Below are 13847 nucleotides of genomic sequence, written 5' to 3' on the forward strand. Positions count from 1 at the left end.
AGAATGCATCCGAAAGCGCCTCAAGAGCGGGTGGAAAGCTTTGATAAGCACTTACCCTGGACTGGAACCAGTCAGCAATCGTTTCGTTGCCTCCAATCAGAGTAACTAGGTAAACGGTTTCTGATTGGAATTATTAAATTTTAAAACTATGCTAAAACTATAAAAAATACAACAGTGATTTCTTAAAAATGAATAAATAAATAAATTCCTTAAATTTTAATTAATATTATTATATGTGTGTTAATTCAAATCCGTTTTTTAGCTTAACCCATATTAATTAGATCCTCTTTTTGTATTAGGGGCTTTTATTACATATCGAATGTAGATTATTATTTCCTTTTTTTTCTAAAAAAAAACCAAATAAATAAAAAACGTGTAAGAATACCTTTTATTAACAATTTGTAAATAAAAAAATTTAAAATTGAACAATGTTAGGCAATTCATATAAATAGAACTGGGTATTGAAAAATATCCACTTTAAATAGTTATAATTATGATTTGGTATTGTTTTTTTTCCTAAAAATATAGTATATTCCCTATAAGCCCCCCGTCACATGTATATTCTATTAACCTTTGTTTAAACTAAACTAAAACCTAACGGTTACCTAAACCAAATTAAATTTAAATTTGAATACGGCTGTCAAATCTGTCCACCTTTGACATTTCATCCTAATTACGGCCCACGCCCGCCACTCATTGGTCCTTCCCCTTCCAAACGAGCCAACCAATCCGCCGAAAGAGGAGGCGTGACGCGCCTGCGCAGTGCATCCCGCCCAGCATCCCGGTGCATCAACCCTTAAGAGGCGACTCCGGCCGCAGCCTGGCATCCTGGCATCCCGGCCAGGTGGCCTCAACCAGTCACCACGGAAACTCGAAGCCCACTGCACACGGGCCACGGAATGCACGCTGATCAGCGACAAGTGAAAGCCACCGAGCTCTGAATAATTGAGGACTATTGATGGCCAGCAGCCAGGTGAAATCCTATTAGTGAAAAGCCAACAAGTTCAAGAGTGCATCCGGACCACCGATCAATAGCAATCCATGGATACCGCCAAGTTGGTAAGATTCGCTTAAAGCTTTTATTTCTGCTGCCTCGGACATAAATAGGGCTTAAACTAGGGCTCCTTGGAGGAGGAAGTGGTCCTAACCATAGCTCAGGGTGTAGCCCATGTTCTCCATCAGGGTCTCCTTGATGGCCGGCTGGAGGGCGCGCTGCATGTAGGTGGTCAGCAGACCGCGCACGCCCATCGAGAAGAGCTTCTCCAGCTCGTGGGACATGGCCTCGCCCACCAGTTCCTCGCGATCTCCACTGGGACTTGGACCTCCACCAAAGATGTCCGCAAAAGCACGGGCATCCGGCTCCACCAGCTGCTGTAACTGCTCATCCTCGAAGTGCAGCACATCCTCGCTGAAGGTCATCTGGTCCTCAAAGTGCTCCTCCTTGGCAAACCGCCGGCGGCGTCGCCTCTTCTTGCTGAACTGCCGCCGGTAGAAGTTGTCCCCATGCACATCGATGAACTCACTCGAATCCTGGGCCTGGCTATCGCTGCCCAGCTCCAGGCTGTGATCCCGATCCCTCTGCGGATTGCCATTCTGCCCACGCCGGATGTCATAGCCAGGCTGAGTGTGCTGGGCATCCTGGGTGTGATGATACTTGCCCCATCTTTGCGGCCTTTTGCTGCCCAGGATCACATGCGGCTCACCTAGTTCCACGTCCGGAGCACTGCCAAATCTCCGCTTGGAGTTCTGCCGCAGGCGAATGCCAGTGGGTCCTTGGCAGCCGTGGGCAAAGACCGAAATGAATCCGGGCTCTGCGAAGTGGGAGTCCGTTCGCACAGAGGCTGCTCCTAATCTCCTGGACTGCTCAAAGTTCGAGGATGGCCCTGATCCGGAATCATAGCCCAGTGGAACTGTCCGAAACTCGATGCCCGCGTGTCGGAGTCTTAGAATCATGTGACATTTTCCGCCCATCGGCTGCATCACCACCTTGCCACTTAGGGTGAGGTCTGGAAAGATCAGCCGGGTGTCCAGGGTGGAGTTCTCCGTGCTGAACTTGCACTTGTCGATCTCAACCCACCGGTTGGCGGACTTCGCCGGCGGCACTCGCACCTTGAGGTCTTCCACATCCACCCGGGAAATGGCCAGTTTGTGGGGCTGCCTGTGCTGCTGCTGCAGCTTCTCTTGGTTCACCGCCAGCAAATCCTCCAGCTCCAGAGCTCCGGAGCTGCTGGAATCAGAGAAGGGGTAGGCCTGTCCATTTCTGTGGAGCAGCTTGGCATGGTAGCCTCGTCCCGCGTTGTAGCCACCACCCACGTTGTAGAAGTCGTCCTCCGGATCGCTGTGCTGGCCGTAGAAACTGTGGTACAGCTGGTAGGGACTCTGTGGCGGGGGCTCCCACATGGCCCTCGAGTAGGAGGAGGAGCTCTTGGTCTGGACACTACGTCGTCGCATGTGCTCCAGGGCGTTCTCCAGGCGATTGGAGCAGCGGTGGGGCAACTGGTACGGCTGGCTGAGGGTCACTAGGGGGAATGGATTAGTGGGGTTGATTACGATGAAGTGGAGGTCACTTACCCTGCAGCAGAGCCCACATGGACAGCAGAAAGTGCAGCCAATTTAAAACCCGGCTCACGTTTCCTGGCATGGCGGTAGAGCACTCATGGAGCGGGGTTATGCAGAATATATATTATTAAACCCTTATAAAACTATTCTTCGAACTACAATCCTCTTAAATGATTTCAATAGTAACGTCACAATAACTCCGATAGTTATACTATGGAATCCTTTTAATTTAAATTCGTGAAGGTCTGGTTATTTCCAGAAACTTTTTATGTTATAATAATACGGTTCGAAGAATTTGAACACTTTATAGATCTCAAAGAAATCTTGAGTTAGGACAGGTAACTCTTCCGAAACATTAGTTCTGGTATACAAATATACTCAGTGCCAACTTTGTCAAGCAATCTGGTGATATCTTCCCGTAGTAGAATCCCTTGGCTGGGAACACCTCCGAACCGAACTCGACCACAGCTGAACCGATAATGCCAGGCCCAAGCGGAGCGAGAAACTCGGCTCGGTTGCGCTTCCATTGCCACCAAGCGCGGCACCCACAAGGCAAGAAGACGGAGAAGATGGTGACGACCGTGTCACTGCCTCATCATGTGCAGTGAAAGTGTTTTCCACGACGGATCCAGAGCCAGCGGAGTCGAAAAGAGACAGACTCGGAGTCCGAGTCAGCCTAGCCAAGCCACACACAACGCACCTCGTCGTGGAGGCGAGAAACAAAAGAAAAAGACCCGCGCCAAAGCCATTTGAAGAAAGAAAAGCATTGTCTTCTGCGGCCTCATGGGCCCAAAGCCGCCCAAGCCTCCCAACCTCCCCCTGGGGCTGCTGCAAACTAGATCAGCACATACACCCGTATGATGTAGGTGTCTGTATGTGGCATCTACACTCCGAGCCCCGAAAAGTAAACACGAGAAGAGTTTCGTAATGTCAGTTGCGGGCGCGCATGCGTCGTAATCTCCCTCTTTGTTTCGAAGGGTTCAAAGTTGATCAATCCGTCGGATGAGTCAGTCACCCACCGCCACAGTTTGTTTTCCCAATTGCACTTGTAATTGGCACCAATTGCGCATACAAATTAGGGCCTAATGGGAGGCCCATGGGCTTTACAATCTGCTGAAGGGTGTTTGCCCTATGAAGAGCGCTAGTTAGGGGATTTTCATGATGAATGCTCAACAGATAAATGTAAAAATGAATGATGAACTCATTTAAAGATTATCATTCTTTTAAAATTAATTTTTTAAATGTGGATTTTAACACGTTATAATATTTTTACTAATATTTTTTTAGGAACTAAATAATTTAAACTTAATTTAATTCTTTTGTATTTGTAAGGTGTTGTTAATGAGGCCATGACATGTTCTTGCAATTTGAGTCACAAAATCTCAGTTTTTTGAAAATGTTTAACTATCCACGTAATAAGGAAGGCATTTTAGTGGTAAAGGGTGTTCCCCCTTCGCGGTAACCCATCCAAAAAGTGGTTCCCTGTTGCACCTGCGCACGTGTGGCAGGTGACATCGCTTGGCTGGCTGCCGGCGTGTTCCTCAGCCGCTTGCACATGACAGTACACTAAATAAGTGCGGTAATTTGATTTGACAAATTGTTTGCTTGCACTTAGCAAACGCAATTCGGCGACATATTTTGCAATTTATCAAAAATTTGTGCGGGCAAAAAGCGGAAGAGTAGTCCGTTATGGATTGCCAAGCGCTGGCGTATCTGTGTTTCGCCCGCGGATTGCCGGTTGAATGTACCTCGTCGGAGATTTACATAACCCCCGATTTCGGGGGGAGAAAGTCGAGCATTCTGCACTTCTTCTGGCCGAAAACGGAGAAAAGGGACGGGACGGTGCCGCTTTCTGCGTTTCCATCGCAGGTTGTTTTTCATTTTTTGTGACTCCAAGTCGAGTTGGGAGCCACACTGCCGATAGAGCCGAACGGAGCCGGCAACGATTACGGGCATGTAATTAAGGGTAACTATCGCACAAATGGTTCTCGAATGCGACGGAGCACGTCCGCATGGCACTGCAGCGCATCGCTTGCTGCTCCAGTTTCCAAATGTCAAGCTAGGGACCCGAAATGGGGGCAGCACTGGATGCACTTTGGGATGCAGACCTGGCAAAGAGGGTTCCGAAAACAAACAATGGCAGGCAATCAAAGATCCAGGCGCTTATTATCGGGAACTTTGAAGATATGCTATTGTCTTTGTTTCCTCAATTGATCTTAAGTAATGTTTAAGATAAATACCTGAAGCGTGGCCTACATCGTAATTTAACTAAAAAGAATAGCTCATAGCCGGTGAATACCTTTAAAAACATGAAGTAAAACCATTCAAATATTCTATAAACAAAATATTAGGCTTGCATAAGTTGAACTGTTCTGCACTGATTCTTTTATGGAAAATATTTAAGATCTTCGAGATCCTATGCTATTTTTTGTTAGGTAGATGAAAGCAGGATGGGTCTGGAGTTTTTGCTCTTATTGCGTTTTGGAATATGTGCAATATTTAAGATCTTTAGTGGTTACCCTAGTACGATTCACCCACATACCTTGAGCTAGAGCTAGATTGACAACGAGTTTCCCCCATGGCAAGAAAAGTGAAATCCCTGTCGGCTTTAATGAGCCCCACGAGCAGGGTGATATGATAACCCGGAGAGAGCGAGAGTGCGACCATAAAGAAAGGTTAGCCTCGGCGCAGCGCTCATTAAATGTACAAGTGTCAATAAACCGCAGTTGGAGTTGGTGCCACCCATATACCCATGCACTGGCCACATATCATATCATGGCCAGCCCAAGAGTTTCAGCAGTTGTCGCCGACAATGGCTCATTACTTAATGGCCGAGAACAAGAGAACCCGGCCAGTTGACACCCGGCAAAGGCAAAAGAAGCTGTTAAACTAATTGCCACAACTTCCACTTGACTATGTCAATGTGACGAGTTGGCCAGAGCCATTCCATTGTGGCCACTCCACTCCATTGTCTCCGCAACCTGTTAGCAGCGGGTGGCAGTTGGGTCGCCCAGCAGGTGGCTTTAAAGTGTGGCTGGCTTAAAGGTCCACGAAGGCAACCCCAGAAACCCCCGAAAACATGGCAAATTGACAACTAATTTGGCCGAGACGAAGTCGAAATCGAAGTCCCCGCCGAAAAAGCCAGACTCATGACAATTTCCTGGCGCGCCCTGTCTCATTTCCTTATTCCGCAGAGCGACTACGGCGAGGCCAAGACGCACTTGGAGCAGCTGCAGCAGACGCTCACGCACCTGGACCACCCGCACCACCACCACCACCTGGGGCTCTACCATGGCGCCCTGCCCAGCACATCCACCATCACCACCGACTCGGTGGTTTCCTGTGTAAGCTCCACTCTGCCGGCGGTGGCCAAGGCCATTTCCGCGTCCTCCAGCTGCGACGGCCTGCAGGCGGAGCGCAAGAAGTGCCACACCAGCGAGCTGGACCACGGCCATGGCCACGGCCTCATGGAGGCCATCTGCATTGGCCAGAAGACGTCGCCGGTGCCGCCTGTGCCGCCGCCACCTTGCTGCTTGGCCCTGGGCGAAGGCCCCGCCTCGCCGAATCCCATCGCCACGGCCGCCCTGATGAACGCCTCCTCCGGATCCTCCAGCTCGGGCGGAGCAAGTGCCTCTCTCTGCAACGGTCTGTATTGCTTGTGTCTCTCTAAAATTATTCAGGGTTTTTAAAAACATAACATTAGTTTTTACACTCTTCCACCAAAAAAAAACAAATAATTAAGTACATTATTTTAAAATATTAAAGTAACTCAATTAGAAAAAAAAACTCTTTTGAAAAATTTACTTGCATTTTTAGGCATTTCAGTATCCTGATTTTATGATAAAATTCCTTCTCAAAAGCTAAGAATATTCTAGATAATATCTATTAGGATACCATAAACATAATATTTTGTTTATTATTTTTAACATTGGTAATATTCTATCAAAATCATAAGAGGCCATACAATTTTCTAATTACAAATTTGGAAATCTATAGTTTCCAAGAACTGAGACTGTAAAATTCTTCTGGCAATCCATATCATGCAATTCCTGTCACCAATTCCTGCCTTCATCGTACTCTGCAGATCTCACGCGGGAGTCCTCCTGGTACGCCCACCACCATCATCACCACCACCACCATCACCACCAGCTGGCCGACGAGCTGGTCATGTATGCCACGCCCCCGCCCGCGCCTGCCATCGGGAAGTTCGGACTGGACACCTCCACCGAGGGTTACCTGAACGCAAGGTACAATGGTAAGCGTCCTCGTCCACGTCCACTGTCAAGTCCGGATGCAGCCTGCTCCTGCTCCTGCTCCGCCTTCCCACCCCATCCTGATCCCACAACCTCTCCACCCCACTGTATCCACTTTCTGTTTGCTTTTGCTATTTACACGTTCGCTTGTTTATTAATTTTCCATTATGAGTTCAGGAGAGTGGGTGGGGGTGCCCCGGGTTGGATGGGAAATGGTGCCCATGGAAGGGGCTTGGGATTTCGGGCTGCTTGCCCTTTGCCGCCCGAAGGCTTTGCCTCGCTTAGATTGTTTTTTTAAGTTTTTTATTAAGAAAACATGACTGAAGTTGCCACGTGGCGTGGCCCAAAGAAGATAAATATATTTGACTAGAGTCAAAAATATCAAGTTAACCGTTTAAAAATGATTCTGTTTCTTACTTTTTATGATATAAATTAGTTCAGTGAGATTTGAATTGTTTTTAGGGAAAGTTATAGCTTTATTTTTCAAGAGTTAAGTTAACAATTTTTCTGGTCTTTAGTTTTGGGAGCACCTGTTTTCATTGGTTATCTTTAATCCCCAGACCCCTACTCCAATCTCAGTTATCTAGTCTTGAACTTTAGCCGGCACTCGATTATGGGCCAGTCAAGTGCATGTGACAAGCTCGATTTGTGGCCTCAAAGGCGTCCCATTGCGAGCGTTAATACGAAATATTATCTAACAAAAGTCGAGGCCACCTCGCTTGACTAAGAGAGGCTGCTTCTTTTTTATCGAGGGGGATTCCTCTGTGAGCTGGAAAAGTAACCTCAACGTGCTCTTTATTTTTACCTTCCATTTCTCGTGCCCCGCATCTGCAGTGAATGTCAAAGGCGTGCGTCATGAAAGAACATCGACTTTCTTTGACATACCCGCTGTGACGCACCCACACTCGCATCCGCATCCACATCCGCATCCGCACCCGCACCCGTACTGCTACAGGTAAGTAGGTGGAGAGGCTGGGGATTGAACTTTACGCTGACAAGACAAGTCAACTTTAAGTCAATCAGCCGAGTCGCTGGAATTACTCGCCTTCTATATGGATATTTTTGATTTATGCTCCATCCAGATTTCCATCATCGCCACCCGCGGGCATTCTGAAAAAGAGCGACGAAGGTAAGTCCGTCCTGGATTTGGTAAAAAATGAAAGGAAAATGATTAAAGCCGAGCGTTCGCTCATCATTTATTCAAATTATCGGGCGCGAAAGGCATACCTATCGGCGGGTAACTCGATTCCGGCGGCTCTTCTTAGTGGCTCCCAATATTTTTTCAAATAAAATGCAAGGAATCGCGCGCATAATTTACAATAACAATATCGCCGGTGTTAGTAACCGCTAATCCAATTGGCGGCGGCACAAGCGTGCAATTCAATTTCGAGGGGCAGGAATACATAGTTGGCCTCCGGTGGGCGTGGTCGGGCGCGTGGGTGGGATCCGCCGCCCGGCGAACAAACAGCTCAATCACGGGGTCGCGTTGAGTGGTTTGTGTAAGCTACACCGCCCACCCCAAAACACCATCCACCCACCCGCTACACTAAGGAAAATCATTGGGACATTTCAAAAAATGATTCTAATTTGTCTCTTTTCTGAATTTTGGAAAAACCGACCAAAATAACAGAGAGAGAATTCTGACGGTCTCCTCTGAGTTGAAAATGTTCTCAATAATAGATTTCCCGATTTGGCTCTGTTCTTGAGAATATTAAACTCAAAATGTACCCACACGGTTTACAAGAACGATTGTTCTTTATTTGACTACAATGAATACTTCTTCTTCTTCTTGAATACTTCTATCTGTGAAGGTATATATAAACCATCTTACACGTTTTTCAAGAACAAACTTTCTTAATTTGAGAACAGTGTTCTTGAATACTTCTGTTTGTAAAGGTAATATAAACATTTTAATATATTTCAGTTCCTTTTATACCTCAACTTATTTTATAATAAGTTGATTTTCAATGAAAAATGAATTTTTGAAGATTTTTGTTTATGAATTTAAAAAAAAAAAACTTGTATTATAGTAATTACATAGGGAACATATAATGACATTTAAAAAGTCTTCGAGAAGGTCACCGATTTCTATACTATTGAACAAAATCAGTAATCAATATTTTCTAAAAAAAAGGTACTAAATAGTTTTCCGAGTGTAGTGCACTGGCACACCCACTCCCACTGCCAACCACCCAATCCCCCACCCTTGGGCAGCAGGGCCAACAGGTCTTCGTTTTCCATCAGCAGCAGCTCGTTTGTTGATATCGACAATGATGTTTTTACTTGTCGACACTTGCTCATGGATTATGCAAAGGTATCTCCTGAATTTTTAATGCGCCCAGCGTCGAGTCGCGCTGAGGTTGGTCGGGGGATGGACGCGGGGTGGGCAGCTCCGGGAGTCGCAGAGTAGCTACCTAATGAAAAGGGCAAACTCGAGTGGTGCTGAGGGTGGGGTGTCTGCGCCCCCGTTAAATTGCAGCATATTGAGCATTTTGCAGCGACCGACGGGAGTGGGTTGCTTAAATAATTAATTGCTGCTAAATACCCTTGCCCATTAGAAAAGGCCAGAGCCACCCAAACAAAGCAAAACAATGTAAAGAGTTTTAATGGCTGTGAAGAAGGTGGCATGCCCTTTAATAGGGTAAAATTTTTGGTAATTTATCAAAGTTAGCTGGGATAATCATCATCACATCTATAAAACAACGAATTTCTAAGGGTTCTTGTATTTAATATAGTTAATATGGTTATGGTGTATCAAACGTGATAAAGCCTATATTTCAATAAAACTATGTGTGACCATGCTATGCTCTTCTTCTGTTAGCAACCACTGGTTAAAATGAACTCAAATCCCATACAACTCCCTTTAACAAAGGGTATCCGAAATAGCCATGTAATTAGCGCCCGTTCCCTCGACGCCGGGACATTGCTCAAACGTGCATGAAAGCGGCTTTCACTCAGCTCCGACTCCTCAACTTCAGTTTCGAATCTCGAATCCTTTTTTCCAGACACTGCCTCGGCCGCCGCTGCTGCTGCCGCCGCCGCCGCTGCAGCCGCAGCTGCCTACTGCAGCGACGTATCCTCCGGGCAGCACTTCCAGCACCACACGAAGATCGAGGACGCGGACTCCACCACCACGGCGGCCCAGCAGCAACACCAGCAGCAGCAGCAGCAACAGCAGCAGCAGCAACATCAGCAACAACAGCAGCAGCACCAGCAGCAGCAACAGCAACACCACCAGCAGCAACTGCAACATGTGGCCGCACTGCACCCGAACCACCATCACCACCATGGACACCACCACCAGCAGGCGGAGCAGCAGGCGCTCACCCATTTGACGCCGCTCCACGCCGCTTCCGCCTTCAAGTTCAGTCACACGGCGGTCATCTCCAGTTCGGCGGTGTATGCCACGCCCTCCCACTACGCCCACCAGCAGCAGACGCAGTCGCAGTCCGTCTACCGGGACCTGTCGCCCACCACCCTGGCGGCGGTCAGCGATGCGGATCTGAAGTACGACAGCGGTCCCTACAACGCCACCATCTCGTCCACCTATCCCTCCGCCCTGCGGCCCAACGTGGTGGACTCCACCACCTCCAGCGATGCGGAGCTGCGTCTGGACCAGTTCTACGCCAGCAATGGCATCTCCACCAGCAGCAATGGCCAGACGATCAGCCAGCGGAGGGGCTCCCTGCAGCTGTGGCAGTTCCTGGTGGCCCTCCTGGATGAGCCCACCACCAGGTGAGTTCGGGATAGGATTGAGAATAGAGATGGTAACTTCATAGGTAATGCCTTCTTCCAGTGCCAGCTGCATCGCCTGGACCGGCCGGGGCATGGAGTTCAAGCTGATCGAGCCGGAGGAGGTGGCCCGTCGCTGGGGTCTCCAGAAGAACCGCCCGGCCATGAACTACGACAAGTTGTCGAGGAGTCTGCGCTACTACTACGAGAAGGGCATCATGCAGAAGGTCAATGGAGAGCGCTACGTCTACCGGTTCGTCTGCGATCCGGACGCCCTGTTCAACATGGCCTATGGTCACCTGACCGCCGCATCCGGTTCCGGGAAGGGCGACCAGCATCAGTTGAGCCTGTCGCTGGCCAAGACGCCTCCAACTTCCGGCGACTCCCAGACGCAATCCCCTCGCGTGGCCAAGTCGGAGTATTACGATACCGCCGGGTTGCATAAATACTAGCTAGATAGTCGCTGTGCGCTTGTGTGTATCCATGTGTGGGCGGAGCGTGGGAATGCGGCCGAGTGGGCGTGGCCGAGACCCGTGTACATTGTGTAATCTAGTTGGCGTGTGTCTGTGCGTGGGGTCACGAATTCGAAATGAATGTTTCGTTATGATGAGCTCGGTTTGGGAACAGTCGGGCAAAACAAAGTTTTCAGTGTGGGTCATGTATTACTATCTTGAAGCGTTTAGTAATCAATATTATTTACAGAAATTAAAGAATTTAGAAAATATGTTAAAAATTAATCCATATAAAAGCACAAATGTCAGATGGTTTCATCATTTTATATTTGTTCAAGTATAATGTGACCTACTCTATAGTTTTTGCCCGAAAGTGGCATACATAGTTATTGATTGCAAGGACTAGGCTCATCAAAACGACATAAACGCATGGTATTATACAACATTTACATATATCATACGTACTTACACGCCTATGTATGCTTAATACATAATAATATGTGTATATAGAGGGGGATATACCAAAGAAACATCTATGTGTCCACCACTAATCGTAGTTCTGCGTTGAGGTTGAGTTACTTAATAAACTATTAAACCTGTTTCCGGTTTCGAAGCCCATGTAATCCAGCAGTTTAGGAATCGATGTCATAGCAAGAAAAATTGTAAACTTTATATACGATACGCGAAATTGGATCGGCTGGAAACCGGAAACAGGGCTGTATGAACCGTTTCTGTTCGTTAATCAAATGGCAGCAGAGTGTTCTCATTCAGTCACCTCTCACTCCTCCCTCTTCTTCTTCTTCTTGGGCTTATCCTCCTCATCGGAGTCCTGGCTAGAGCTGCTGGCACTGCTGCTGCTGCTCTCCTGCTTGCGCTTCTCCGGGGTCTTCTTGGCCAGCTTCTCGATGTACTGCTTGAGCTTGTCCGGCTGCGGACTGTATGCCCAGTGGATCAACTGCAGGTGGAGATCGGTAGGTGCCCCAGATTCCGCGTCGAAGAGCTTGGCCTCTTCGCTCTTGATCTGCTCCAGCAACTTGGCCAACTGGCGGTTCCGCACAATGTCCCAGCTGGTCTGGTCATCCTCCTTGGGGAACATGGTGCGCAGGTGCTTGTAGTTGCCCTTGGCCTTGGAGCCGCCATAGGCCTCCAGGAACTCGCTGGCCAAGCCCTCCTTGGGTTCCGGCAGTTTGGTGACCACGGCTAGTGGCAAATAGGCACGGTTGTCCTTGATGCGGTTTTCAGCCTCGAACTTCTCCAGGAAGTCCTCCAGCACCTGGACGCCCTCCTTGATGGCCTTGATCTTGTCCTCGTTCTTGGTGCCGGACAGCACGCGCTTGGAGCTGCCAATCAACCCCTTGATGGCCAACCTCTGGTAGTCCGGATCTCGCTCCGCCAAGATGCTGCAATGCGAGATGCATATAGAAACATTTTGGATACAGGCAAACTGAGGAATGTGGCGATATACTTCGAAAATATTAGGGTGGATCGCTTTCTTAGAAATCTTATTTATCTAAATAAAAACTTTTAAATAGTATCCTAATTAATTATCCTATAATAAGCAGGAAAACGTTAGCGAATGTATATAACATGACTTAGTAAACATATAATATTTGGTTATTTTTGGTTTCTAGTTATAAAGATTCCTTAAGTTTTTAAATAATTTACTTTCAATATACTCTATAAAGACTATATTACGTTCTTTTGAAGAAGGACATATCAAATAATGTTCTTTAATTCTAAGAGAGATTTATAAGACATTAGTTTATATTTACAAAAGACATCCCTAAGATTAATATAATCGATCCACCCCAATATACATCTAATGCAGAGAGCAGTGAATAGGAAGAGCGTGCCCGCTCTATCAACTTAATGAGACTTCCGAGTTCGACACTCTAAAACTGTGCCATGACATCATTTGACGTCGTCGCTGACTGCCTGGGCTGAAGGTCTGCGGCTCATTAGCATGCGCGGATGACCTGGTCACTTACCTCAGGGTGGCCTCCGCAGCGGCCTTATCCTTGAAGCCCAGTCCTGGCACTGTCTCCACCTTGTCCTCGCTGTCGGTCTTGGCATTCTTGCTGGAGGCTCCTCCGCCATTCTCCTCCAGCCACTTCTCAAAAACTCCGATGGCCGCATTGATGTTCTTCAGCTTCTCCTCCGCCTTGGTCACTGGGATTGAAGGGTTTATTGGAGGACGCAGGATCATCTCTTCTGGGAGAACTCACTTGATAGCACTCTTTTGGCCCTGCCGAGCAAGCCGCGCACTGTCAGCTTGCGATACTGCATGTCGTGGTCCTCCAGCAACTTCAACGTCTCCAGCGCCTTCTCCATATCCTTGAAGCCAAACTTGGATTCGCCCTCCGACATGGTTGATCCTTTGGTTGCTAATACTTAGGTATATCTGATAAAAAGCGTCTGCAATGTGCCAGCGCCAGAAGACGACTGATTTTGCGTGGCCGGAGCCCCGAACTCGATGGCATATGGAATTTAATTATAGGAGGCCGAGAAATGAGCGCCACTGAGAGGCACTGAGCACCGCTGAGCAGGCCAATTAGATAAGCACCACAAAATAACTGGGTGACTCTATGCAAGGGAACCGGTTTGTTGTCGTATCGGAGGAGCAAAACAAAACCCACGAAAAATAAGCGAGACCTAGCGTTGTCATGACGTCACCGCCGCGGGAAACTGATAACAAACAGCATATGTGAACACAGGGGCGACTAGGCGACATTGAAAGGGAATATAAATACTTAAATGCTGTGCTACAATCAGGCAATTACAATATCTGTATATCTTAGAGCTGGCGATCCAGATATGATACATTTCGATCTGAATAATTGAAGATCTCATA

At 47.7% G+C, this 13847-nt stretch overlaps 3 protein-coding genes across 3 annotated transcripts; 1 reads left to right on the forward strand and 2 right to left on the reverse strand.

Moving 5' to 3' along the window:
- Nucleotides 1-1024: 1024 nt before the first annotated feature.
- On the forward strand, nucleotides 1025-11188 carry LOC108030997 (ETV5-related protein Ets96B). The gene is made up of 7 exons (XM_017104198.3): nucleotides 1025-1059; nucleotides 5754-6204; nucleotides 6644-6814; nucleotides 7647-7767; nucleotides 7895-7941; nucleotides 9818-10547; nucleotides 10609-11188. The coding sequence occupies exons 1-7, from the start codon at nucleotides 1042-1044 to the stop codon at nucleotides 10994-10996; spliced, it is 1926 nt and encodes a 641-aa protein (XP_016959687.2). The 5' UTR covers nucleotides 1025-1041; the 3' UTR covers nucleotides 10997-11188.
- On the reverse strand, nucleotides 1144-3006 carry LOC108032007 (uncharacterized). The gene is made up of 2 exons (XM_017105805.3): nucleotides 2572-3006; nucleotides 1144-2519 (listed from the first exon to the last, which is right to left on the reverse strand). Exons 1-2 carry the CDS (start codon nucleotides 2639-2641, stop codon nucleotides 1144-1146), a joined length of 1446 nt encoding a protein of 481 aa, XP_016961294.1. The 5' UTR covers nucleotides 2642-3006.
- Nucleotides 11189-11301: 113 nt separating the features above from the next.
- LOC108032008 (uncharacterized) lies at nucleotides 11302-13446 on the reverse strand. The gene is made up of 3 exons (XM_017105806.3): nucleotides 13222-13446; nucleotides 12985-13165; nucleotides 11302-12396 (listed from the first exon to the last, which is right to left on the reverse strand). The coding sequence occupies exons 1-3, from the start codon at nucleotides 13361-13363 to the stop codon at nucleotides 11775-11777; spliced, it is 945 nt and encodes a 314-aa protein (XP_016961295.1). The 5' UTR covers nucleotides 13364-13446; the 3' UTR covers nucleotides 11302-11774.
- Nucleotides 13447-13847: the final 401 nt, after the last annotated feature.

Source organism: Drosophila biarmipes, chromosome 3R (assembly GCF_025231255.1).
Source record: "Drosophila biarmipes strain raj3 chromosome 3R, RU_DBia_V1.1, whole genome shotgun sequence".
In the NCBI taxonomy this organism is placed as follows: domain Eukaryota; kingdom Metazoa; phylum Arthropoda; class Insecta; order Diptera; family Drosophilidae; genus Drosophila; species Drosophila biarmipes.

Bases quoted from the DNA above. Each gene is read 5' to 3' on its own strand.
- LOC108032007 (XM_017105805.3), bottom strand. From the start codon at position 2,641: ATGCCAGGAAACGTGAGCCGGGTTTTAAATTGGCTGCACTTTCTGCTG. The intron at 2,520-2,571 runs GTAAGTGACCTC...CATTCCCCCTAG, and splicing joins CATGTGGGCTCTGCTGCAGG to TGACCCTCAGCCAGCCGTAC.
- LOC108030997 (XM_017104198.3), top strand. The intron at 6,205-6,643 runs GTCTGTATTGCT...CGTACTCTGCAG, and splicing joins AAGTGCCTCTCTCTGCAACG to ATCTCACGCGGGAGTCCTCC. The intron at 7,942-9,817 runs GTAAGTCCGTCC...CCTTTTTTCCAG, and splicing joins TCTGAAAAAGAGCGACGAAG to ACACTGCCTCGGCCGCCGCT.
- LOC108032008 (XM_017105806.3), bottom strand. From the start codon at position 13,363: ATGTCGGAGGGCGAATCCAAGTTTGGCTTCAAGGATATGGAGAAGGCG. The intron at 13,166-13,221 runs GTGAGTTCTCCC...CTTCAATCCCAG, and splicing joins GGCCAAAAGAGTGCTATCAA to TGACCAAGGCGGAGGAGAAG. The intron at 12,397-12,984 runs GTAAGTGACCAG...CTCGCATTGCAG, and splicing joins GCTGCGGAGGCCACCCTGAG to CATCTTGGCGGAGCGAGATC.